Source organism: Octodon degus, unplaced genomic scaffold, assembly GCF_000260255.1.
Source record: "Octodon degus isolate 3935 unplaced genomic scaffold, OctDeg1.0 scaffold00007, whole genome shotgun sequence".
NCBI classification, from domain to species: domain Eukaryota; kingdom Metazoa; phylum Chordata; class Mammalia; order Rodentia; family Octodontidae; genus Octodon; species Octodon degus.
Window position 1 is genome coordinate 21,782,637 of NW_004524583.1, and position 24,874 is coordinate 21,807,510.

Below are 24,874 nucleotides of genomic sequence, written 5' to 3' on the forward strand. Positions count from 1 at the left end.
TAACAACTGAGTCACACAAAAGCCTTCACTCCAGACACACTGTATCTCAGAATGTACAAGTGCTTACTCCTGCTTCCCTTCTGTCACCTAGTATGTTACATAGAGTAGCCAAGAGCTGGACTTTAACAGCATCAATTGTACTCACTGCTTCCTCAAAGACTATGTGAACACCTACCTGCCTTTGTACCCTGAAACTGTGTAGTGATGGAGAACTCACCAGCAACTGTCTGTCCTTGGTCTGCTCCATGCTAAGGTGACAGAAGTTTCACCACTGTGCCTCTGCACCATTCCACCAAGGCAACATCGGAGTACTTTAAGGAAAAGTTTCGAGCGGCAGACCCCCTGACAAAATGTCCCCAGAACTCTCAGAGGTCTGTAGGATCACACTGTCAGAAGCATTTTAAAATTCTCGACAAAACCATTACTTAGTTTTCATCAATAATGAAAATTAAGAGAAATAGGTAGGGTCAACCTGGTGAAAATTAGTGTAAAACTTAGCAAGTACAGCTATCGTACCCTAAACTGAATCCATTTATTTCATTTTTATTTTTTCTGGCTTCTAATTTAAAGTCTACATTAAGAGAACCTACTGACAGCAGTATAACTGGGACAACTCTTAAATGGACTTTTCCAGAGGAATGCTGGCCTACACGTTTAAGGAGAGGGATCCCAAAGGCAGTCTTTCAAAAAGGTATCATCCCGAAAGACAACGGGATTCCTACAGCACCACTGGGGTCAACTGACCTCTATGATAGAATAAAGAGAAAACATTACAATGGCTCCCACTGGGATGTGAATATGTATCTTAAAAAAATACATACATGCATATATATATATATATATATATATCAAAGCTTATGTGATAGAAACTAACCCATAATGCAACAGTGTTGCCAGTGGGCTTAATGGGAGTTCTTTATGTTATAAGGGTTCCACTCCTCCAAGGAATGATCACTATCACAGGAGTGGATTTGTGTAAAGCAGACATAGCCTCCTCTTGCTATCTCTCCTTCTCGTTCATGTGATGCCTTCCATCACCTTATGATGCACAAGACACTGCCACATGCACCCCATTGATTTTGAACTTTCTACCCTCCAAAGCCATGACTCAAACATACCTCTGCTCGCCAGAAATTACCCAGTCTGGGTTATTTACCTACAGCTGTATAAAATGGACTATGAAACCTGTCTTGGGAGCAGGCTGGTCTGGAAAGATCCTGGACCTCAGACTGCCTCCTGGCTTGGGTCTGAGTGCTGGCCCCACTCTCCAGCAAACAGCAGCAAATCTAGGTCTCTGGGTGTGAGTTATCATCTGCACACTGAGCATTACACCAACCTCAGAAGTTGGCTGTGGGAAGCAACTGAAATCATTTATGGGATGGCAGAAATACACAGAGGCACTCGACTACTAGGGTAAGAGGTTACTCTGCTGCCAGAAAGAAGATAAAGTGAGAGCGGCTGCTGCTGCTTGCTAAATTACAAGCACAGCAGTATCTGGTTTTCAAAAGGTCTTCAACGAATGAACTATATCTTACAGAGAAGAGGAGCAAGCGAACTATGCAAGGGACTTTTACAACATATATATGACTTCATCCTTTTCCAGTTCCGTTTCTTTCTGTTTTTCCCAATTCCTCCTCCTCTCTCTTCTACTTTGCCTTCAACCCGGCAGACACTTCCAGTGGTAGTCACTTCCGACAGTAGTCACTTCTGCTGGTGGCCACAAGAACACTCAGGCCAGTAAGAAAACTGAAAGGCCATTCATTTCTCAGGCTAATACTTAAGGGATATCTTTACGCTAAATTTTAAAAAATTAAATCAACACATTGTCACTTGGGTTGATGCATGAGCTAAGAATGCTATAAATCAGCTATCAGCAAAAGAGCTATTCTTGCATGTGTAGGACATGCATTGCAAGTGTGAGATACGGGGTGAAACTGGACCGCAGCTTTGAGGCAGGAACGCATTCCACCTACCTTCTTGGGCCATGTGACAATAATTTAGTACAGAACATAACTGCTTATAAACTAGTGGTTTGACACAGGAAATGTGAGCTAAAACCTGTGGCAATGGTAAAGAAATAAAAAGATGAGAATCTTACTCTGCACCATGATGTACTGCCTAGTAGAGAGAATAATCATTTTGGAAAATCCAAGGGTCTTTCTATCTTGGCCCCCAGGAAAATACACATCAGTTCTGAGCAATGTAGCAAGAGTTTAAAGAAAATGCTTATTTAATGTACTAGCAAAAGCAAGTCTTCTCCCCCCCCCAACCAACCAAGCTTGAAAAGCCAAATGCAAGTGCTTTGTGAGACTTTTGTTTGTTCTAGAAAAAAATACTTACACCCCCATCACTGGTCCAAACAGAATACCTCTCTACCTTCCCACTGGCTTCTTTCAGAGCAAAACCATGTACTTCAGGACCTTTGTCTTGCTAGAATTACAAAGATATTTCTTTTAATTCTTTTGATTTGATTAGCTTAAGAAAGTATCTTAATGTTAAGCTTTGCAAATGCAAAGTGTTACGCAATCATTAGTAGGTGATCTACCTGTCAATCACTAGGTGTAAGAACAATACGATGAACAAAAGGAAATTATCTTACCTCTTTCTACCTGCAGTTTTTTGACTCACAGTTTAGTATTAAGCACAAAGTCTTGTAAAGTACTTTAGACATTTAAAAATATTACCTTACCTTTTGATAACAGATTTAAAAATAAGGAATTAAGAATAAAATAGCCAAAAAGATTTTTAAACTTCTATCTTTGATTTAAACAAGCAGGAGAAAAAGCATGTATTCGTAGTTAAAGCATCATTTTAATATCAACAGGCAACAGCATACAGGCAAAAAATTCTGGTTTTAAAGAAACAGATAACCTTAAAATCCATCATTTTTAGCAATTTCAACCATATACCCAATTAGACCGGATGATAAACACACACACATCTAACATGTAATCGCTGCGCGGCCTCAACCATCAAGTCCTGACTAAGCTGGCTCATCCACAGGACCCTCTGTCTACCTCGGGATTACTCTAAAATAAATCCCAGATGTCACATCATTTTAATATCAGTGAATATTTCAAAATCTGCATCTAGGGGCTGGAGAGATGGCTCAGTGGTCTAAAGCACCTACTTAGAACAAGCTTAGCAAAGCACTGGGACCGCGGTTCAATCCCCAGCACCACATGCCAGCCAGCCCCGCCCCCTGGTGGGCTGAGCTGGCCACACACACACACAATAAATAAATGTAAAAATAAATAAAAAAACAAAAAAAAAATCTGCATCTAACAGGCACTAATTTTGTTTTAAACAACCATAAGACTACAATCACACCTCAGGGGCAGTAAGGGTTCCGCACGATCGCCATCCGTCTGGCCACTCTCTGCGCTTCCTCTCCTGGCCCCTGGGAGTTACAGTTCAAGTTGGTGCCTGACCTGTGATGCACTGGCCTGCCCACGACAAAGGGGTAATGTGTCTCTCTTGTCATTTTGGTTTTCTGTCTCTTTTCTTCCAATCGGTGGCCCAGGAATGAAAGCCTTTCTCCTTGTGAAAATATCCTGCAGTCTAGATTCGGCTGATGGTATCACTTGGCGTCTTAAAACCTGCCTGCCCACTGTATCCCCTTCCATCTGGCAGTGGAACCTGGAGGCCGGTCACTCTCAGGCTTACCGTCCCAGCACCACCGCCTCGGCCTCACACACGGTGCAGGGCGCAGTAGTCTGAAGGCGCAGCGAGCGTGTCTGCCTCTCTCTCACTTGTGCTGACCACGTAGGCCTAAGGCATCCCTAGTCCAGATCAACTTCACTTCTGCAAATTACGTTTTCTCTGACACTTAAAATCTCACCGTATTTCCTAACACAATAGAGTAACCTCTTTTTTACTTTTTCTCAAACGAAAGCATGTCACATTTTAATTGTTCCTTCCCCCTCCCCCCCACCTTTTCTGTTTTTTAGTTGAGGTTTATTTCTTGGTTTTGGTGCCAAGGACCGAACCCACAGCTTCCAGCCTGCTAGGCATATGTTCTACCGCTGAACTAAATCCCCAGCCCCCTAAGTGAATTTTTTCTGTTGTTTTTCTTTCAATTACAGCAGCTGTGAATTTGGTTTAGTTTAGTTCGATCTTTTACTTTTATTTCACCTGGGTTTTCTAGGGAGAGGGGTTGGGTTGTCTTGTTTTGTTTTGTTTTTTAATTGGCTGCTCTGGTCTTGTGAGTTAAAACTTGCTCAACATAGTGACAATCATAGGCACAATCACAATGACAGCCTCTAAAGGCTTTGTTGAAAGTCTCGGTCTGTTTCACCACTGTCATAAATCTTGGCTTGGATGGCAGATCCCAGTGTGAACCCCAGAAAGGCGTGGTTGGAAAGTACTAAAGACAGACACCAGACAAGAGGAGAGCTGAGGAGGGGTCTCTGACCCAGGCTTAGCCTCCGCAAGAGACTTCCACAAAGTGAAGATTATTGGTGTTTCTCTGCCTCTAACACAGCTCACTCTGCCATCCACTGGAGGTGCTGAGCAGGCCCACGGGCTCCTTTTTCCTGGGCATTAGGCATAAATCCACACTGAGCACATGGTCTATCAGCCTTCAGAAAAGCTGCTGTTACACCAAGGCAAACACTGCTTTCCAAGTCTTCTAAGCTCTAATCTTTCTTCAGTCATCATTATCAAACAGCTTGATGCCAATTTGGAAGATGGGCAAAAGTGTTACACGATCTGGTAAAACAGCAGTAGCATATAGTAAACACTCAAATATTACTGCTTAAGTGATGGATAGTAAGCAAAATGAGTGTTCACTGAGTAAGTTCTCAACAGAGCAGGAGCTGGCTTGACAAATTAAGACCTTTGAGCCACAGTCCTTAAATGTTGATGCTCTACAGAGTTTTGCTGCTGGTCAGGCCTGGCTTTCTCTCTAACTCTGCCCACTAGGTGTCCTTCTTCTCTGCATGTGCTTGAGGGAAGTCACATTTAAGCATTCTGGCCAAACTCCACTCTTTTACCTCCAGTTTCCCCCAGGCATCTCCACTTGTTCTTATCCAAATCCATCATCTCCCACCCCATGTTTCTAACCTGGCAAACTGTCTCCGTAACACAGTCTGAGCACCACCTCAAATGCCTCCTTGTGCATCTGACATCCACTGGATGGCCAACTCCCACTGACTCTACTACATCCTTCAAAGATGCCCCATCCTCTCCATCCCCTCACAATCCAACTTAGCTCAGGCGCTAATGGTCTTTCCCTTAAACACATTTATAGCCTCTTGGCTGTTCTCCATACCCTGGTCTTCTCAGGATCTACACCTTAGCCCCACCCTTAAACCTACTGACACCAAATCAGATCTTGTTTTTCTGTTTAAAACCATTCCCTGGGATCCCATAACCCTATGACCCTCTAAGTTATGTGAACATGCAATTTATCATCCAACCTGGCACCTTTTTGAGGATGAAAGGTGGTGTTGTTAATAGTTACACTGACAGAACAACAAATGAGACTGTTCCACGGTAACCTATACTTAAGGCGCTCCCTCCCGAGTGCCCTCGAGTATCTCCCATCGTACTCCCGCACCTGCAGCATCTCTGTAATACTGGTGTAATTTTATGCCTGGGAAAAATGCGACTGGAAAGTGGCTGCTAGGAATGAAGCCAAGACAGCCACAAGCTCACAGTGCCAGGCCCAAGTGTGGCAGGTGCACAGCGGGGAAGCTCTGTTTTCCCCTTGTATAATGGGGCAGGGGTGAAGGGGAGGGGAAGAGAGGAAAGGGGAGAAGAGGGCAGGGAAGGGCAGGGGTAGGTGACATCCCATCCTCTATATATGACAAGGCTGCTGCAGTATGAGACAAAAGCAATACACAAGTTCAAGCTGAGCCCCGGACTGGGCTGGACTAGCTCTCCAGTTTATATCCTGATAGTAAAGAAAGCATTTTTCGCTCAGACCTAAATGTTCAAACAGAAACAATGAGTTGGAAGATAAAACAGATACAACTTAGGAAAGGACATTTTGACTTCAATGGTGCAAGAAAGAATACCAAGAATCAACAAATGAGATCAAATTAATAAAAAATTTCCACATGAAGAAGAGTGAAGAGACAAACTACAAAATGGAAAAAATATTTTGCCAGCTACTCCTTGGTCAAAATATTAACAACCAGAAGTTAATATTTTCTAAAACACAAAAAAATTAAGACTCCATAACACAAAAGATTCAATCAAAAAATTAGCAATCAAAATGAACAGACCTACCTCAGAAGTACAGTCAATAAATACATGAAAAATGTTCAATATTGGTGGCTGTTAGAAAAATGTAAATGAAAACTACACTAAAATCTCATCTCACAAAGGATATCTATTATCAAAAAGTCTAATGATAACAAATGCTGGTGAGGCTGTGGGGAAAAAGGAACTCTTCCATGTTCTCTGAGGGAATGAAAACTAGCACAACCACTACAGCAATCAGTGTGGGGATTTTTCCTCAAAAACAACTAAAAATAGAAATTCCATTTGCCCTAGCTCATCCTCATCTATGTATCTTCTGCAAAAAGTTGAGATCATCATATTACAGAGATACCATGCATATCTATGTTTATTGCAGCACAATTTATAAAGGCTAGATCCTAAAAACAGCACATACATTACCATCAACATATCACTAGATAGCGCCGGGGAGATGGCTCAGTAGAATAAGCACTTGCCTGGCAAGCACAAGGGCCTGAGTTCAATCCCTGGTTCCACCAAAAAAAAAAAAAAAAGTAACACTAAATAAAGAATATGTAGTATTTATACGTAATGGAGTACCCTGCCATAAAGATAAATGTGAGCATTTGTAGGTAAGTGGCTGCAACTTAAGAACATACTGTGAAGTCACACACACACCCACACACACACACACGCTTAAATACTGCATGGTTTCTCTTATATGATAAAATCAAAATACATATTGAATAAAGAGTAAAATGGAAGATATAAATAGGAAGTAGGGAGAAGTTACAATAATTCCCCAAATTATGTATTCTGCTATATCAAAAATATATTAATACATGTAATTCATTTCATTTTATAATAATAGTTTCTCTTAGTTCACTGAAAAAGTTTTGTGCTACTTTATGCTTCTTACTTGTAAGAATCTTCGTTTCTGAGTTTGAAGAAAATAATGATAGTAGATTACTTTTATCCTCTCATTATTTTGTCATGAAATTTTATTTATATTTTCATTAAAAAATGCTCTTTAATATTATGTGATGTTATCGACTGAGCTAGGAACAGATTCATTTGTTCATAGATTTCACAAATCTACATGGGATTTTAGTAATGGTGATATATTGATTAAAATTTCTGGAAAATTTGTTTTTAAAAAAGTAGTTGAAAAACACCAGACTGCAATCAAAAGTAGGCACATACCAGAGGGAACTTGACAGTTGAATGAAAAAACAAAATTGGATTGCGTGAGAGCTGTGTTTGTAGGATTTTCTTCCAGATTCTTTTCCAGGCTTCAGGCTGGGATGAGGAGAACCCACGCAGGAAGCCACATCTATACTTGCTTGAGGAGTAAACTGACAGAATCCAGGACTACAGACATCTGGATAGTGAGGGGCAAGAACTTCTAGACAAGGTGGGGCCACAGGGAGAAAAAAACCTCAAAACAGGTGAACTCCCCAAACCTGTATAGACGAGGAGGACTCAAAGAGGTTTGGGGAGACATAAGAATGAAGAAGCATTGAGATTTTACCTGTAGGGAACCCTTTCTGGTCCTCCTTATAAACTTCCCAGACCAAAATGAGGACCAAAAAGGGCTCCCTATAATTAACTGCTTCCAACTTTAGGAGAAAAGAGTTTGAAGGTTGAGCTCACAACGTCATAGTTTTTAAAATATCTTGGAATGTCACTGAAACTTCAGACTAGCTATGCCTTACAATCAAGCACCCTGGGGCTAAGAAAAAGTGAAACTGTTCACCCTTAAAATCCTCCATAATTTAAAGCCCAGCCTACAACTTAGCCACATATTAGAAAATAAAGGACAATGAAGGAAAAAAACCTACACAGTCACTTCAAAAAGAGAAAGCATTTACCAAAATTAAGCAGTCACTCAATTAAAAAGAAAAAAAGCCATCAGATAATTTAAGACCAGAAAGAAACCTTCTCAACTGTGACAAAGTCCACCCATGAAATCCAGACAGCTAACATCATGCCTGATAAAGAAGATTCAATTCCTTCTGTTAAGGCTGAGACAAAACTATCTATCCTAGAGGCCTAGGATTCAATGAGGCAGGGAAAACAAAACAAAACAAAACAAAACAAAAAAAAAAAAAATTAACGAAGAGAAAGAACCATCTTTATTCACAGACAATGTGATTGCACAGAAGATCTTAAAGTGTCTGACCATCCTACTAGAACTAGTAAGTGAATTTAGTAAGGTCACAATACACTCAAAAACCAACACATGGACAATTCTATATACTAGTAACGATTTCAAAACTGTCAGCCAGACACGGTAGCACATGCCTAGAATCCTAGCCCTCTGGGAGACTGCAGTAGGAAAATTCTGGAATTCAAACTTGCTTCTAACTTGTATATAGACAAGGAGGACTCAGAATTCCAGCCCAGCTGGGGACTGAATGATGAGCAGGATTCTGCCTTAAAAAAATAAAAATGTAAAGGCCCATGCCTCGACTGCTAGTACCACACCAAAAACAAAACAAAATAAGTCAAAACATCATTTATAGAGCCAGGTGTGGTGATACGCTCCTGTAATCCCAGCAGTTGGGAGGCCCAAGGCAGAATGATCAGCCCAAGCTCAAGGCCAGCCTGAGCTACATAGCACGACCCAGTCTCAACCTTCTCCCTGCCCTACCCCAAAAGGAAAGCAACATCAAAAAACCTAAAGTACTTTGGGAAAAAAATTAAGTTTCCAACAACTCTATGTTGAAAATTACATAATATTGGTAATGCTAATCACATTGCTTATCAACATTAAAAACCACTAGTAAGTGGTAATAGATACTCTTTAAGGATTTGAAAGTAGCTTATAATAACTGTCAGTTCTCTTCAAATTGATCTATCAATTTAACACCTTTTTAATTCAAAAATCCAGAAAGCTGGATATATAGATAGATATATATTCTAATATTGACATTAAAAATTGAAAATAATGGGAAGAGTTAAAATAACCTTAAACAAAAAAACAAACAAACAGGAAATTATATTAGAATCTTAAATTAAAAGTTGGGAGACTCACACTACTTAACCTTAAGACAATGAAGCAATACAGAAGACAGCGTGGCACTTGTGTAAGGATGGACAAACCAAACGTGAGAGAACAGGCTGTGCAGAAAGGGAGCCACGCCAATACACTCGGCTGATCTTCAAGAATGGTTGCCAGGTGATTTGTAGGCCCCTAAAAAGAAGTCTTTTCAACAAATGGTACTACCGCAACTGCATTAGTACATTAAAAAGGTTCTCAAATTTTCTGTCAAATTGCACACAAGTATCAATTTAAGAGGGCATATAAGACCTACCTATGATAAGCTTCTAAAAGAAAACAGGTGGATATCTCTGCACTTCTATGACTGATTTCATAGAGGACACGAACGGTACAGACTAGAGAGAAGAGACTGGTAAATTGGACTTACTGAAAATTAAAATCCTTTACTCAAAGACAGCAGCACTACAAAAATGAAAATGCAGGGCCAGGGAAATGGCTCAGTAGAATAAGTGCTTTCCTGACAAGCACAAGGTCCTGAGTTCAATCCCTGGTTCCACAAAAAAATAAAAAAGAAAAAAAGAAAAGGCAAGCCAGGCTTAGAGAAAGGACTCATTATACGTATTTCGTATTTCTCACAAAGGACTCACACCCTGAAAACATATACAACTCTTAGGAACCATTAATAATAGAAAGACAAACTCAATTTTTAGAAAAGAAGGCAAAAGACTTAAGCAAGCACTCAAAAAAAAAAAAAAAAAAGCTACAAATGGTCAATAAGCACATGAGAAAGTGCTCAACATTGTTGAAATGTTGGGGGCCTGCCCCTTAGCTCAGTTCTTTAAGTGGCTGCTTCAACATTATTGAAATGTGAATTCAAATCACAGAACACCACTTCATATCCTTGGAACATCTAAAGTTGAAAGAAATGATCCCATCAAGTGTTGGTGAGGATATGGAGTAACTAGAACTCCCACATGCAGTTGGTGGAAGAGCAACAATAGACCTTTTCAGAAAACCACGTGTGAGTTTCTTACAAAGTTAAATACATACCTACTGTAATACACAGCAATTCGATTCCTAGGTCTTTACCCATGAGAAGTGACAGTACATATTCCCAAAACGTGCAGATGAGAAGGGGACAAAGAAATGAGGTCACAAGAGGGAAATTTAAAAAATTAAGACATGTTATGTACATTAACCAACTTCCTACAATGAATGTAATTATTATGTACTGCAAACATGTAAAAATATTGTTTTAAATAAAAAAATAATAGTTGCAACCCCCAAAAAATGTTCACAGAATCATTATTCATAATGAACAACCTAGAAAACTCTAAAAGTCTACCAAGGAAACAAATGAACGCTACATTTACATAATGGGGACATTACTCTGAAATAAAATACTGATAATACCCACAAGAGTACAAGTGAATATCACAGAAATGATGCTGAACAAAAGGGCACGGACTGTATAATTCCATTCACATGCACTTCAACAACAGACAGAGCTAATCTGCAGTGCAAGGAAGTATTATCCTGACTGCCTCGGGCAGCACAAGCTGAGGAGGAAGAAGGACCCACGAGGGAGGGAAGGGAGGGAGGGAAGGACCTGCGGCGGTGGGATGGAAATGTTCCCTGCCTCGGGCTGGGGAGCAGCCTACGTGCACATTTGCCATAATCCAAATTGCTGCTCATCTTTCATTCTACCACATGTGAACTTTACTTCAATTAAAAAATATATATTTTTGTGAGGGGAGAACTTGCAGCAGAAAGTGAGGAGGCACAGTACCCCCTAAAGAGTAAGAATAAAATAGAGATTATAAGAGAACATGATCCCTAATTTTCTTTAAGAGACATTCAGAGGCAAACTAAAAGGCTGGCACAAAACCAAAATCTGAAGTAGAGTTTCACAGAGATGAATCAAAAGAGCCAAAAAAGAAAAAAAAAAAAAAAAAAAAAAAAAAAGGCTAAGATGGTGATGAGTAACAACTATTCTTGTCAAACAAAACACAAGATTACCAGATTTACCATATATATTTAGCCTGGCAAGCTGAATCAAAGACCTTTGAGCGACAAAATTCAGCCAGCCCCACTTATGATAGTGATTTTTTAAAGCATCTTTTACAAAAGGATTTTACAAATTTCATGGTAGAAATTCTTACTAAGTATGACCTGAGGTTATGCACAAATTAGAAACCAAACAAGGTATTCTTACCTTCAGTGAAACTCCCTGTGAGGGTGATTACCACAAACACTTTCCCCTCTGGCTCCAGATCCACCTAGGAAAAGAAAAACACCATGTTACAGTTTACTGTTTTTGTAGGCCGTAAGTAGTTCTTTAGAGAGGTCTATGTGGGTATATCACAGCCATCAATCAAACCTGCATCGTTCATTTTACAGCACAGGCAAGGAAACAAGTGAAACCTCATGAAATTATAAAGGTTGAAAAGCAAATCTCAAGGAAATTATGTTTTCAGCTCTTCTTCCCTCTTGAATTCCACTCTTCCATTTTTGGCTCTTAATGATACAGAGAAGCATTTACATACTTGCTAGCTGTTCCTGAGACATCCACACCTCTTGCCAACCACCAGTAAGACAGCAAGGCAGTGTAGGAGACAGAGAACAACGGCAACATTCCAGGTGATGAATGAACATGGTGTGGCTGACTGCCAATCCTTATTTTCAGGGAGTCCTGTGCCTACCTGGTCACCCAAGCCTAATCAGTATTAAAGGACTAGGGAAGGACGCTCAGGGCCATGCATGGGAGTGCCAAGGCCCCTTGGAGTCAGCTGTTACCTGAAACACCAAGACAGGCATCCTGCAAGCCAGACACATATCCTGCTCCCAGGGGCTCCTGGCCCGCCGCTCAGGCGGGAAGGACAGGTTCCACCTTCCTCCTGGATGCAAACCTCATTCTCCCCAACACCTCGACTCTGCTCAGGGCAAGGTGCTGTGCATTCGCGCACACACACATTTCCAACTGTCTTAAAATAACCTTGGCAGATTCCAGTTCCGTGTGTGGCTCCATCTCTTTAACCTTTCATGCAAGAGGAAGGTCACTGAAGCTAGGTACGGATAAGGATGGTCACCAAGGCAGAGCAGAATGCACGCAGCCTGCACCAGGCCACGGGTGCCCATCTTTCTCTGCTGTAGCTGGTGCTGGACGGGGCAAGGACTTCCCCACCCGAGCCTCCCTTCCTCTGAGCCTCTGTGGTGCCATCGTTTGGCATTTCTGACCAAGCTTTCACCATGCACCCTGGAAGAGCCTCAGCTGTATGACTTGCTGTTTTCATTGTACCCAGCAAGGTCCCCCAAATGCATTAGCCTCACCCCAAGTCACTACCACATTTTCCTTCTGATACTACAGATGATTACATACTTTTCAAAATAAAGATGACTGCTTTGTACGGGCTCGGGGCACTTCGCATACACACTGTGACACTAGTTCTCACAACTCCACCTCTCTCTGCACGTCTGCCGGGTGAGGCTCCCACCCTGTACAACACCTCAGTGAGCTGCATCATGGCGGATGCTAACTTCCAGTATCCCCTTAACTACCTGACACCACTTGTGAACCTTTTTAGAACTGTTCTGAAAATAGAGTTCTTGGGAGAAATGACTAAACAGGATGTCAGTCTCTAATTGTCTCCATTCTCTGCCTTGACTTGTTTCAAGTCAAAACTGTTATTTTTAAAAGCCACTCCCTCATCTTCAATATAAAGGCCTGGCAGAGAACACACGTTCTACCTTACCAGCAAACCGCTGTCAGCCTGCGGACAGACATACTGCAGCCGCCCCTGCCTTCCTGTGCCACAGCCGGCCTACAAACCTCCGCCCACCACCCCGAGGACCTGCAAAGGGCACTGGGGCCCCAAGGGCAGGAGCTGCGCAGGCCTGTGGCAGGATGACTCCACCACCTAGAACCAGAAGCACTCACACTGAGGCTTAGGTTTCTTTCGTCCTTTCTGACTTGCACCACTGCTGGAGTAGACAAGCCAGATCCAAACATCATCTTTAAGCTTTGTCCATGTGGGACACAGGTGCTGAGACCCAGGACCTCAGAACAGGACTTTGCAAAGTGTAGATCAAGACCCCTTAGAGACATGAAAAGAAATCAGTAGGATGTCACTGAATCTCACGGAGATTTTTAAGAAAAAAAAAAAAAAAAGAAGATACAAACACACCATAGGTAGTAAAGAGAAGCACCATTTCCTAAAACTTTCGCTGGCAGTTTGGTGGACACATATAAGAATATAGGAGGAGCCTAGTTTGTGGCCCATGCTTGGAATCCCAGCACTCGGAAAGCTGAAGCAGCAAGATTGTGAGATGGAGGACAGCCTAGGCTACAACTGGGGAGAGAGAGAGAGGAAAGGAGAGAGGGAAGGAGGGAAACAAAAGGGTCTAATTTTTTTAATGAATTTAGTACAGAGTCTACAGGGTCTCACTAAACACATCAGACTCATAGTGATTCTCCTGTTTCCAGCCTCCCAAGAGCTGGGATTATAGGCGGTCTAATGGGTTTTAATGCAGAAGTGTGTGCCTTATTCTGTCAAGAAAAAATATGAGATCATGTGTTCCTGTGGTGCTGATGGGCTGCTGTCATTCCTTCTGGCAGCTGCCCCGATACCCACAGGGATGGCCGCCTGGCTATGTCAGACACTGGCCTAGTCCGCTCCTGTACTCCACCAAAAGCTCTCTCAGGGTGAGCAGGGCTACAGTAAGCCCAACACATTTCACAAGCTGACCCTCACGCTGCGCTCCCCAGTTCTAGTGGACCCTGGCTCTTCTCTAGCCAGGAATGCTCATTCCAGTCTCCTGGGAGTATCACCTGACTGAAGCTGGGAACGAGCATCTCTCACCGGTAGTCCAAACGGCTCAGCTGAGTTTCTAGTCCTCCCTCCAGCGCATACACAGCCAGGCCTGTTCAGTCAGAGCCTGCCTTCTGCTTCCAGGATGGCTGGCTGGGACTCTGGCTATCAGAATAACTGCAGCCCCCTGCCCTCAGCAGCTCCCACTTCAGATTTCATCACAAAATTCAGGTAGACCCAACTAGGAACCCTAGATCTACCAGAGAGACCAGACCTCACTTCTGAACACCACTCTGGAAGGACATAAACTTGGGAGTGTCTAGCACCACGTTGACACCACATTAACTAGAGAAGGAAGCCAACAAAAAGGAGAGGGCTGGGAGACAGAAAAGCCCAGGGCTTGACGTCATCCGATCTGCAGATCAAGCCTCCTGGATTCTTCTGGGTTTTCCGGTTGTTTGAGCCTACAAATTCCCTTTTTTGTTTTACGTCTATTTGAGAACGGTGTTCTGTCAATTGCACCATAAAGACTCAAACGGTAAGACAAACAGAACAGAGTAACTATTCAACAACAATGACACGTCCCTGTACCTGCTGTCCCGGGCAACCTGACTTGGCGTCCCACAAGCACAGACGCCTCCGCACAGCCTACCTTACATCGCAACACAGGGCAGGCCCCTTGCTCACACCAACCTCTGCACACCAGGTCATTCCTGTGGCCCCGCTCCTGATCCCCCTCCTGATCCTCCTCTCTCTCTCCTCTGACTTCCGCAGGCCCCTTGAAGCATCTCTCTCAGTGCCTCTAAATCTTGCTGCTCTCCAGTTCTTTATTTTCTATTGGAAAATTCAAACCCATGATCTGAAAATCCACCTTAGAGTTTCAGCTCTGGGGCAGGAACAGAAGAAACACAGTGGAACCTCAGAAGGTAGAGTCTGAAGACCCGGGGCAGCATCAAACTTATGTCCTAACTCTCAGCACAAGCCTCCCCCGCAACCAGGAATGTGCTTTCCCTCAAAGCCTCGTCTCAGGGCCCCATGTGCTGCTGAATTCACATGCCCTGTTCCATTACTGGCTGCGTTTTACCTGGCACTTCCCACCAGAACCCCAGGTCCTAGCCATCAAGGCTAGTTTAAGAGTCTCTCCTAAATCTATCCCTCCCTTTCCACTGCCACTGCTGTTCTTTATCTGACCTCCTGAGACGGCCTTCTACTTACCTCCAGACGGCTGCCTGACAATGACATGTTTCCAAAAGAAAACTGACCACGTAACTTCCTAACTTAGGATCCTTCTGGGTTCCCATTCCCTCCCACAGCACAATCCAAGCTCCCAATACATACCCCCAGACACCGTGGCCCTTCCTGACTTCCAGCCCCAATTTGTCCACCATCCAAAGACCTAAAACCTATATGCCAGCCTCTTTTTAATTTCTGCACACTCTATTTAAGACAATTAAACATATTCAAAACAAGGAAATTAGATCCCCTACCTCATAAGATGTGTAAACACTAACTCAAAATGGATCAAGACCTTGTAAGAGCTAAAACTATAAAACTCCTAGGAAAAAACAAATGAGTATACAAGGAAAGCCAACATTTTGGCCCTAGCCTTCTAAGGTCAATTAAGACTCAGGACATATGAGAACTTGTACTGTAACATCATGTACCTCGGTAGTGTCCCAAATTTTCTGATCAAGAAGATTATGGGGCCAAAGAGGAAAGTGATTGATGACGTAGAGTGGGCCTAAGGAGAGTCACATGGGGAGAAGACACTCTCTCAGGCTTTCACAGAGAGCACATTGGCCAAGCAATGGCCGTGACTCATCCACATGGCTGCACTGACAAAGGTTCTACAATCTGAGGTACAGGATCTCAGGACAAATCCTGAGGGCATTTCACTGACCTTCTCAGACCAAAAAGCTACAACTCTTGTTGCATAGGTCCTGCTTTACCTTGGTCTTAACCATCCAGTAGAAAAGTATGAAGTCGAAATATAAGAAATAAAGCCATGCTGTTAAGTTGAGCTGTGGGGGACTCAGGTCAATAATTTCTGACATTGCCAGTTAAACAGAAGACCCAATGCTATTATAGGCTACTGGACTCTTTTAGAATATTTTGCTGAGTTTACACAGCTATAATATTCAATAACGGAACTTAGAAAAAATGGGGTATACCGATGAATGTCCATTTTGCATCTGTGTATTCAAAGAGGTTGGGATAGATATATAGTTGCATTCTCTTAATGAATAGAATGATTTGTTCTAATGGTGTTTGTAAATGGGATCACAAGTCCGCATCTTGTACAGCAATTAACCACTAAGAAGAATATATGCAGTGTATTATTTGTTGAAACTGTACTTCCGATTTGATTTGAAACTGTCTCATTGCTATCTGTTTATCAATAAAACTTTGAAAAAAAAATGAGTAAATTTTCCTGATCTTGGATTAGGCAGTGTCCTTTTAGACAACATCAAAAGTACAAGTGACCAAAAAAATGATAAACTAATCCAAAATTAAAGCCTTGATGCTACAAATAATCTACTAGCAAAATAAACAGACAATTCACAGAATAGGAGAAAACATTTATAAAGTATATTTCTGATAAAGGACTTGTATTTAGAAATAGAAAGAATTCATACAACTCCATAATATAAAGATAAATAACTATTTTTAAAATAGGCAAAGGATTTGAAGAGATACTTCTCCAAAGAAGATACACAAACTACCAATAAAGTGATGAAAAAATGTTCATCATCATCGGCCACGTGAGAAACGCAAATCAAAGCTACAATGAGATAGCATTTCCCCCGAGAAGAAAGCGATAATCAAAAAACAGACAGTGTGGAGATACAGGAACTCTTGTGTATTGTTGGTGGGGATATAAAATGGGCAGTCACTTTGGACAATTTGGTAGTATCTCAAGTGTTAAAAAACAGAATCAGTATATAACCCAGCACTTTCACTCCAAGTAAAAGAACTGAAAACACTATATACTCACAGGAATTTATACAAAATGTTTGTGGCACCCCTATTCATAATAGCCAAAACACAGAAACAACCTGGATTTACATCAATACAAAGTATTAAACTGTGTTCTATTACTGGGCACAGTGGTCCCAGTCCATAATCCTAGCACATGGGAGGCTGAGGCAGGAGGGCAGCTGCACGTCTGCGGCCAGCCTGAGCTACTTAGTGAGCTCACAGCAGCCTGTCCAAAAAAAAAGGAAAAACCTGTGATATATCAATATGGTAAGATAGTATCCATCAGTAAGTGCTGAGACAGGCTATAACATCATGCTAAGTGAGAGAATCCAGTCAGAAAAGTGCCCACACGTATTAATTAAATAGTTCTCAAATATTTCCCCCCTTCTGTATGTTGTTCTTCGCCCTTCTGTTTCATTGACTGTGCAGAAGCATTTTAATTTGATGTACGCCCATGTCCCGATTTTTGCTTTTGTTCCCTGCATTTTGGGAGTTTGATCCAAAAAATCTTTGCCCAGACCAATATCCTGAAGTTTTTCCCATGCATTTACTTCTAGTACTTTCAAAGTTTTGGGGTCTTACATTTAAGTCTTTGATATACTTCGAGTTGATTTTTGTACATGGGGAGAGGGGTCTATTTTCTTTCTTTTGCATAAGGATACCTAACTTTCCTAACATCACATATTAAAAGGATTTTCCTTTCTCCAGTGTATACACTTGCTGGCTATAATACAGATTCTAAATTTTTATGCTTTTAATGTGTCACTTGTATATTATGAATACCTCAGCGATCTGCATGGTGGACGTGGCTTGTCTTTATCCTTCCCTGAACCAAATTACCCCTGAAGCAGCCTTTTGCCTCTTGCTCTTTTACCTACTAGGAAACCTGTCCACTCACAAGGCTCAGCCTCACATTCTCCACCGCCCCAGAGTGTTCACTCTCCGGCTGTGGCTGCAGAACAGCACGAACAGGAGACCTGGGTCCTGGTCTTAACTCTTTTCTCTCTGGTCTCTGACTCTGAGCAAGCCCTTCCACCTCTCTGGGCTAGAGGCTCCACCCACAGTCTACTGAATCTGAATTTTCTAGAGAAGGAGGACCACCTGTTGCTTTTCAAAGTTCTTTGGATTCCTGACCCAGGCACAGGAGGACCACACCTGGGAACCATGAGCTGGGTGGCAATGGATTCCCACTGTATATGCCTTCAATTTCATGTTTTCCTCCTAATCCTCCAGCTGGCATTGCCAGACTGCACTTCCCAGGCTAACTCTGCAGCCTCTCAGCCCCATCGTAGTCTGAGGTCTGTGTCTTCCCATTCTCTGCATCCCTAAAGGCCTTGTCCCTGCAGGACTCCCTCCCTCATCCCTCATCCTCCATTCATGCAACACCCTCCCCAAAATAAACCACCAAAAGAGTGGTACCAGCCTCCCCTTGGAAAATGTCACTCTCAGCTTGCCCTTATCAAAGCCTCTGGCAGCCTGTGGGGGCCTTGGGAATTAAAATCCTGCTCCACAAGGCTTTCAGGGTCCCCTGGGGCTCCCCTTAGGCTGCCTCCCACGAATCTACCCAAGCCCCTTCTTCCAAATTCCATTCTGTGAGCCTGTTCTTCCAGTCCAGCCAGTCTCCCGCGCCTCTGCGGGGCCACACCTGTGCAGCCCGTCTCTCCGCCTTACCTTCCAGCCACTCATTCAGTCTGCACTAAATGACTCCCGGGGTCTGGACCATGGCCAAGTGCTTGGGATTTCCTGTAGTGGCTCCCTAGGGCCACAGGTGGGCGGGGACATCACACACACCTGGGGAGGAGAAGCACTCAGCCTGGGAGCAGGTGGAAGGGGCTGGAGCTCCAAGAGGCATGTGCATCTACACTGGTGCCTCCAATCTCGAAATCCCTGTCTCAACTACTCTCAAAATACCTATCTATACCCTCAGACAGTTAGTCAAATTTTCATATATTTCTATCTCGTTTGACAATGAGTCTGTAAACCCCATCCCAGCGGGGTCTGACACCGTGTCCCCGCAGGCACCTGGCAGAATACCTCGCAAGAACTAACCATTCCTCAAGTATCTTTTGATTTGATCTGATGAGCTGAACAGTAATGTGATTTTAACACCTCAATTTCTCATTTGTAAAATAGGGGTAATATTTACTAAAGGATAACATATTGTATGACAGCACTTGGTAAAAAATAGCACTCCCAGATGGCTCCTAGAAATGCCAAGGGGTGTGGCCTGTGCAGCCACTCACTACTCACTTGGGAAGTACCCTCTATTACCTTTGTATACCTCCACCTCCACCTCCAAGACCCTGGGTGTCAAGCCAAGGTTTGCTTTATCTCTGCTTCCCTTTGCCAAAGTTGAGCAAATCACAACCCTGGTTCATCTCCTGATCCAGAAAATGAAGGTGTTTTCTTTAAAAAACCTTCTAGCTCTAATACTCCATGATTCTAAACAGACTTGGATAGAAGCCTGCACCTGGGGCTGAAGAGAAACACTCATTTAGTTAACTGGTAATAATTTACAACCATGTCCATTCACAAAAAGTATTAGAATTGCTCACAGACAGGAAACGTCTAGCTACTCAATATTCATCTCAGCCTGGAGTAAGCAGAGGGAATCACCACTAAAAGGGAAAAAAAATCCTTTTATTTGTGCAAAGGGAGCCTTGAAAAAACTTCTTTAATAAAAAAGTAAACAAAACTTAAGTTCTTGGCTAGGCAAACCCTTCCTATTGCTTTTCTAAATCTTGCAGTAGGGATAAGTTATAAGGGAACCTAAAAATATGACAAGGCACTTCATAATTCTCTTCCAGCTCAAAACACTAGGCTTAGGACTGGACTGGTAACTCAGCAGACTAAAGCGCCTGCTTAGGCAGAGCACAGTGGCCAGGGTTTGATCCCCAGCCTGCCCTGCCGGCCCCGTCCATGGGGTGCACTGAGATGGCAGTTGACACTAGGCATGGTGGCTTGCACCAATAATCCCAGCACTTGGAAGGCTGAAAACAGGAAAATCAATGTGAATTCAATCTATGTAGTAGGACCTTGCAGACCCTGTCCTAAATATAGAAAAAAAACAAACCAAAACCACACTTAAAATGAGAGTTCAAATTATTCTAACAGGAAAATTAGTCTCAAGAATCACAGCAATGATCCATAAGGAGATGTGTAGTCATGTCCTTTAGTAATAAAAATTACAGCTTCTTCTTAAGCTCCAACAACATGTGGGGCGCCTATTAAGCACCTGGCCTGTATTATCTCTGGTATTCTCCACCTGCAGGGTGAGTGTCACCATCACCGTTGTGGAAAAATGGAGGCCCAGGGAGGTTTCAGTGAGCCGAAATCACAAAAGCAGTGAAGGGCAGGTCAAGATTGTGATGCTGGAAGATCCCTCAGGGGCTGTGACTGCACCTGCCTGCAGTCTGGCTGCTTCCTTCTGGCATCGGGCACATGAGGTCATCACATCACCACCTTGCCACAAGCCTGGGTGAGACTCATCCTCTCAGGACCCAGGCCGCTCCCCGCCAACTGCCGGCCCCATGTTCTCGCCTTGCCTCCTCACTGCCACTCGCCTGCTGCTGCCACTTGATGGCTCTGGATGGGAGCCAGGGCAGGAGTTGCTAAGCAAGACCTGGTGAAATGTGCGGGGAACTCAGGTCCCCATTAATCAGCTGCCTGGAGCACCCAGTCAGCTCTGAGTGCCGCAGATGTGCCCCGTGTCCCTCCACGGGAAGGGCTAGAGGGGAAAGGAGTGGGAGTGGCAGGCACCACGTCCCTGCTACTTTCTGCTCTCATCTCTATAGCAATCACACTCAGCGTTAGGCACGAAAGGTGTACGAAGAAATGCCACAGATTAAAAGCCACCAGAAAACAAAGATGGCAGAAGCTGAACAGAGAAGTGAGGCTTATGAAACAGGCCAGGCCTTAAAATGAAAGAACATTTCATTCATCAGCACCCAGTCCTCTGTCCATCCCTGTCCTGCTGATTCTGGTCACTGTGTGAGCTGAAGAAACAGGCAGGGAGGAACCCACAATACCAGCACGGCCGGCTGGCCTGCCGCCTGGCTTCTGCACTCACAGCCTGAGCGGTGGGCCAGAGCCTCAGGTCCTTTTCATAGCTAATGCAGTAGTCTACGATCCCATGGCAGAAAGTTCCCGAGCTCCACGGAGCATGTGAAGACATCTGAAGGCCACTAGCAAGTCTGTTTCTAAAATATATACTAAAGACCCACAAAAGCCACCCCACACCCTGTTAAACAGATCCACAAAGTTACTATAAATTTAAATTTAGAATTATTCCAACTCAGAGCCCATTGCCCCCATGTGCTAACGTTAAAATTGCATCTTCTGGCAAAAGTAAAATTCTTTTGCAACAATTAATTTTTCAAAGTTACCCTGCCCATAATAAAAAGTCAGGAAGAGTCGAGACTTGAGGATGTCCCTGAGGTCTAAAACACTTTTCCTCAGTCACAGACAGGATTAAAGGTGTAAATGATCTCTAGCATGGGATGGTGGTGGTGTGTGAGTGTGCAGCTTTTGACTCCAGGATCTGAGAGACTGGAAACATGCACCACACGGTGACCACTTCAGGTTCCAGGAAATGTGACAGTACAATTCCTCCGCAGAGCAGGTCACTGAATCTGCAGCAGGCGGCCTTCTGACAGACACCTTCCCTGTGAAGGAGGACTGAGTTTTGAAGGACGTGCCGGGCTCCTAGGAAGCCAACAGCTGCTAAAGGACTGCACAGATGGACCAAAACAAGTGGGCCAAGTTCTGAAGAAGCCCAGCGCCCATCCCAGACACTAGCAAGGACTCCTGGAATAGTGCCAGGCTGTGGGGCCAGCCCTGCCCTCCAGAACTGAGAAGGCGCTTCCTTTGGCAGAGAGACTCCTCCCCTAAAGTGCTCCAGACAAAGCCTGTGCTCAAGTGAAATGGAAACCCCACAGACTGTGCGACCTCCACACCATGGGACCCCACAGCAAGGTTACTCCAGAGGGCACTTCCTGCGTGATGTCACCCCTTTGCTTTTCTGCTGAGTGGGGCCTTCCAGAAATGGAGCTTACTCTGTCCTTTCTAGCAGCAGGCATTAAATGGAAGGGGCCAGTGTCCATGCGAACCCTGGCTGGAGGAGAGAAGGGTCACCGTGCTCGTTTCCTGCATGGTAGTCTCAAGGCCACTTTCTTTTTCACCATTTCTCACAGCCTAGGGAACCTCAGCCACGGGCTGAGCCTCTTCCTTTGAGGGGAACCCCACAAGAGAGGGACAGAGGGAGTAAGAGTCCAGAAAGTCTTGCTGTGGACGCAAAGTGACACTTGCACAGTAGAGGCATCTCAAATATTCGCAATGAAATTGCTACCTCCCCCACTCCACCCTAGCATGTTTGTAGATACCCCTTCTCCTTTTCCTAGCTAGCTTTCTAAACTGACGTCTGGTGAAGAGGAAGGAGAAGAAGAGGAGGAAGGGGAAGAGGAGGAGGAAGAGGAAGAGGAAAAGGAGGAGGAGGAGGAGGAGGAGGAGGAGGAGGAGGAGGAGGAGGAGGCAGATAAACCCCAAATAATTCCACACCACTGATTCTTTCATCCATTTCTAAGGAAGGGAGAAAGCAAAAGCTCTAGCAAAAACCAAAGCAAGGAATCACACTGCCCACTTTGTGTGCACAAGCACTTCGACATCAACCCTGCTCTGCTGACCTGGACTCACGGCTCACTTTTCTAGCTCACCTCTGGAGCACTTACTCCCCGGCGGCATCAGATCTACACCAAGCCCGCATGTTTCTCTTGTAGCTCTTCCACAGGAACGCTTCTACTCCTACTGGGAGGGATGAGGAGATGAAAAGGCCACAAAGGACAGGATGTGTGTGCCACATCAACAAATCCAGAGAGCAGTTTCTCCTGTGGGCAGGTTGAGGACAGGAGCACGCAAATGCACCGAGGCCCTGTCGGGGTTCTATGTGGTACAGGGTGGGAAAATGCCACAGATCGAAAGGAGGGCTGGAGAGGAATGAGATTAGGTCAATAAAGTCCTTGTGATGCTCTGGGGCACTGGCCTGAATCCTGAAGCAAACAGAAGCTCTAGGGACTTCAGGGAGCCGAGCTGCAGCACCGCATCACCCACATGTCAGGTTCCTACAAACAAGATATTGGGGGTAGAAGACACAGAAGCTCGTGGAAGGGTCTTCCAATGCTGTCTGCGCAGCAGTGTGACCTGAACCAAGTCAGCAGCTGAAGGGATGCAGAGGAGGGGCATAAAGGAAATGCGCTGGGGGCCGCAGCAGCTGGGCTTGGTCAGTGATGCTGTAGGGTACAAGGGAAGGACTCTCCGGGCTGGCGGAGGATGCTTCCTGGAACCACTGACTGAGATAAGAACTCCAAGGGAATGAGCATGTCAGGAGGTCAGAGGAAGTGCTCGGAGTACAATCATCATCCATGGATGCAGAGCATCCCGCAGCTGTCCTCAAGAGCTCCTTGCAATTCAGAGGGAGGGGGGAGCACCAGGATACAATTACAACCTGCTGCTGTCCCAGCTGAAGGGGCAATCAGTCACATCAAAAGCACTGCTCCAATCAACAGGAGGAGCACTTGCTGGGCTCCAGCAAAGCTTTAACTGGGAATTGGTACCTGCATGGCAGCCTGCAGGCAAATTCAGGGAGACCATTCTGAGTCAGTGAAATGGAGCCAGGATGAGAGCACACCAGCGCAGGGGCTTGGAGGAGGGTCAGGCAGAGCAGACAGAAGGCTGGAGACCACCACGGGGGCGGGAGGAGACATACCCTCGAGTAACCCCTCAGAGGCGGCAAAGGGGCCTTGCTGGAGGCTTCGGCTAATGCAAATTGATGGAGATTAACCTGTAAAAGGGATATTCTATCTACTATGCTGACGAACAAGGAGACAGCTACATTCTAGAACCCTGAAAGGTTTCACAAGAGTGAAATAAATGGAAATCAAAAATGAGTTCTTGGACTAGGGAGACTATATGATATTTACATATGTGGGACTGGTTTATTTCACTTATGAGTATATCTTCAAGGGGCATCCACTTGTATATGAGGCTTCGAGTTTACCATTCTTTATAGTTCAATTCACGCACCTACATTATTCAAATGGCAACGGAATACCCATCTCTAAAAAAACTAAACAAAAAAGGGGATATATATGAAGGACCATTTTGTATCTGTATATACAAAATAGGATATACAGCTACTTTCTCTTAATTCAATGAGAAGAAAGACTTGTACTAATAGCATTTGGACAGGATAGCATATCTGCATCTTGTACTATGGATAACCACTACGAAGACAACAAAATGCAATATATTAATTATTGTAACTGTCCAACTAACCTGTTTTGAATCTGTCTCACTGCTATTTGTTTCTCAATAAAATTAAAAAAATTAATTAATTAATAATATGAACCCGGTTCCACAATAAATAAATAAATAAATAAATAAATAAATAAAATGAAGACACAGACAGGTCAAAGGAGCACCAAATTTGAGGCCTGGGTGACCCAGAACAGGAGATAGTAAACTGTGGTCCAAAGGGCAGGTTCAGCCATGCCCCGTTTCTGTAGGAAAAGTTTTTCTGAGACACAGCTGCATCCTCTCTCACTTACATATCATCGGTGCCTGCCTCTGTACTAAAGTCAGAGACACTCTGAGTCAAGTCTCACTTCTCCAGTGACACCACAGGGCCGACGGGGTCCCCTCAAGATTAGAATGGAGCTGAGAACTCCAACCACTTATTGATGGCAATGGACCGAGGTTCATGGTAGCTCCGGGGCAAGCAGCCCCACTATGCCACCAGCTGTATAAAAGTGTAGCTTGTACAATCGTGTCGTGTACATAATTCTTTTTTTTTCTTTTCAAAGTTTTATTGATAAACATATAGCAATGAGCATAATTCTTGACA

The 24,874-nt window shown here is 43.8% G+C and overlaps 1 protein-coding gene across 1 annotated transcript in view; it reads right to left on the bottom strand.

Moving 5' to 3' along the window:
• The window catches only part of Prkch (protein kinase C eta), a 207,347-nt gene that overhangs the window by 127,688 nt on the left and 54,785 nt on the right, over nucleotides 1-24,874 (bottom strand). Inside the window, exon 2 of the mRNA XM_004624806.3 lies at nucleotides 11,406-11,469. Coding sequence (XP_004624863.1) covers nucleotides 11,406-11,469 — 64 coding nt within the window. The remainder of the gene's footprint in view (nucleotides 1-11,405; nucleotides 11,470-24,874) is intronic.